Genomic DNA, 2,899 nt, shown 5'->3' with positions numbered 1-2,899 from the left:
TGTGTGTGTGTGTGTGTGTGTATTTCTGGCAGAGCGCCACATACAGGTACCTTTGGAGGCCAGAGGCATTGGGTTCCTCTGGAGACGGAGTTATAGGTTGTGAGCTGCCCAGTGAGGGTGCTAGGAACTGAACTTGGGTCCTGGAAGAATCGAAACTGCTCTTAATTGCTAGTCGTCTCTCCTGCCTTGTGATTAAACTTTTCTACTTTACTCTTTTACACTATGTAAAATTTTAATGGATTAATAAGTCATTTTGTTTTCTTAAACTAAGAAAGTGTGTATGTATGTGTGTATGTCTGTGTAGGCCAGGGGTCAATGTCTGATGTCTTTTCAGTCACTGCACTTTTTTTGAGACAAAGTCTTTCACTGAACCTGGAGCTCATGGACTCAGCTGGACAGGCTGGCCAGTGAGCCCCAGGGTCCTGCTGTGCCCGGCTTCCCCGGGCCGTGTGATGTTCATGTGGGTGCTGGAGGCGGAACGCAGGTCCTTGACCCTACCAGCATTCTACTCATCCGGTCATCTAATCATTCAGGTTTGTTTTTATTTCTGTCTGCAGACATTTTTTCCTGCCACAGAGAAAGGATGGGGTAGTCCTCCTTAGGAGCCTTGTTTAACTCTTAATTGCTTACTCCCAGAGTGACCCAGTGGACCCCATTGCCATAGCAGCATTCCTTTACCTTCTGTGTTTCAGAGACGTTGGCTTATTATGAGATGAACTATTTCATCCCTTTCTCCCTTCAGCACAACATTCTGAAGTTTTTTGGTCATTGCAACGACCTTGATCGGGAAATGAGGAAGTGCTTAAAGAATGAGGTAAGAACAGTTCAGTGTTAAACAACAGCAGTTTAGGATATTACGTTGTTGCTGTTATTAGATTTTCTATAATTTTAGCCTAACAAAGAAAATCAACTATATATGTATGGCATTCTCCTTAAAACCAAAGGGGCGGAAACCTGCTTTGCAAACAGCTGTAGACTGTTGTTGCCCCCTTCTCTCATGTGCACGAGGTGAGAAAGCATCGTTGCTTTCATTCAAGAATATTCAGGAAAACAAAGCCTGTGCTCTTCTGGCCCGTGATTTTTTTGTTCCACACATATTTTCAATTTTATAGCTTTTTACCTATGTTTAGATTTATTGTCCCTGTGTAATTCATTTTGCCATTGTTTTGATAACCAAAACCTCACGTGAACTCTTCTTTCCAGCTGGTCCTGAGCATTGTGTGTCTTCAGTTGGATGTCATAGAAATTTCTTGTCTGTATTTGTTTTTGTAAGATTTTCTGTTTCCTTCTGTCTTAGTTAGGGTTGCTATTACTATAAAACACCATGACCAAAGCAAGTTGGGGAGGAAAGAATTTATTTGGGTTACATTTCCACATTACAGTCCATCATTGAAGGAAGTCAGGACAGGAACTCAGGCATGGCAGGAACCTGAAGGCAGGAGCTGGTGCTGAGGCCATGGTGGGGTGCTGCTTACTGGCTTGCACATGCTTTCTTAAAGAACCCAGGACCAGCAGCCCAGGGATGGTATCATCCACAATGGGCTGGGCCCTCCCCCATCAATAACTAATTAAGAATATTTCCTACAGGCTTGCCTGTAGCTGATCTTACAGAGAGATTTTCTTAGTTAAGGCTGCCTCCTCTTTGATAGTTAGAGCTTGTGTCAAGTTGACATAAAGCTAGCCAGGATACCTCCCCTATATTTTATTATTGCTTTATTCTGTAGCATATGAATATTGTTCTCTCCAATCCTTCTTCTCCCAAGTCTACTCTGCTCTTTTGATTTCATGTTCTGTTTTTGTTTTATTTTGTTTGTTTATGTTTTGTTTTTCGAGACAGGTTTCTCTGTGTAGTCCTGGCTGTCCTGGAACTTGCTCTGTAGACTGGGCTGGCCTCCATCTCAGAGATCCGACTGCCTCTGCCTCTGCCTCCCGAGTGCTGGGATTAAAGGAGTGTGCCACCACAGCCTGGCTCCTCTGCTCTTAAAAGTGGCTTGCTTCACTTCTGCCATCCCTCCTTGTGTTAGAACTTTCTTTCCCTATATTTTTCGTTTTTTTCTTTTCCTTTTTTTTTCTAAACTCAATCATTAGTGACACCAGATTTATCAGGCACAAAGCCAAGAAACCAACGATGCCAGATAATGAGTTTCTGTTGCACTGTCTTTTGAACACCCAGCAGGAAAGTGTGTTGGAACTTTTAAAGAATTATGTGTATGTGTGTGGGTATGTGCACATGGGTAGAGATTCTTATAGGTGTTGCGTTCCATGGAGCTGGAGGTCAAGGTGGTTGTGAGCTCCCTGACATGGGTGCTGGAAGCTGAAATTGGGTCCTCTGCAAGAGCTGTATAGGCTCCATAGCAGTGAGCCTTCTTCAGCCCCAGTGTGTTAGAATATTTCTTGCCACTTTAAAAGGGGATGTCTGTTTCTGCCTCTCTCTGCTGCCTTTTCCTTTGCTGTTACTGCATTCGCATCTCCTTTGTCCCTGTTACTTCGTTGTTTGGTTTAACTGTCCTTTGTATTTTGTGGGTTTTGATGATTTTGTTCAAGGCCATCTTGACTTCCAACATCAGTATAAGACTTTACTTCAGTGTGCTCTATAATTCATTTTGACACCCACGATACACACCACCTTCTGAGCATTTACCTTTCACCCCTTCTCTCCTGGTTGTGATGGACAGTCCTGTGTTAATTTTTTTTTTCCCCTAGAGCACATATCTATGTTCTAGAGTGGTGTTTTATATTGTTTTCTCCCAGAGAGTCCTTCTGTTCTGTTTTGATTTTGACACAGGGTCTCATACAGCCTGTGCTGTCTTGACCTCCCGCACCTACACATTTGGTTGAAGATCTCCGGTGCTTGTCCTCCTGTGCCTGTCCTCCTGTGCCTGTCCTCCTGTGCCTGTCC

The 2,899-nt window shown here is 43.6% G+C and overlaps 1 protein-coding gene and 1 non-coding gene across 10 annotated transcripts in view; one reads left to right on the top strand and one right to left on the bottom strand.

The window, feature by feature from the left end:
* Cmc2 (C-X9-C motif containing 2) overlaps positions 1-2,899 on the top strand; it is a 40,523-nt gene that overhangs the window by 35,363 nt on the left and 2,261 nt on the right. For 8 of the 9 annotated variants that reach the window (XM_055621342.1, XM_055621338.1, XM_055621337.1 and 5 more), the window contains one exon: positions 743-814. In XM_055621342.1, the coding sequence (XP_055477317.1) occupies positions 743-814 (72 nt within the window). Of the gene's footprint in view, positions 1-692; positions 815-2,899 lie in introns of those variants that run through there. The other variant, XM_055621340.1, reaches the window with a different exon arrangement.
* LOC129687286 (small nucleolar RNA SNORA8) lies at positions 2,075-2,229 on the bottom strand. Its single transcript, XR_008721764.1, has one exon. It is a non-coding gene; the product is annotated as a small nucleolar RNA SNORA8 (small nucleolar RNA).

This window comes from Psammomys obesus, unplaced genomic scaffold (genome assembly GCF_907164565.1).
Source record: "Psammomys obesus unplaced genomic scaffold, mPsaObe1.curated_primary_1811, whole genome shotgun sequence".
NCBI classification, from domain to species: Eukaryota; Metazoa; Chordata; class Mammalia; order Rodentia; family Muridae; genus Psammomys; species Psammomys obesus.
This window is presented reverse-complemented; position numbering and strand designations above follow the sequence as displayed.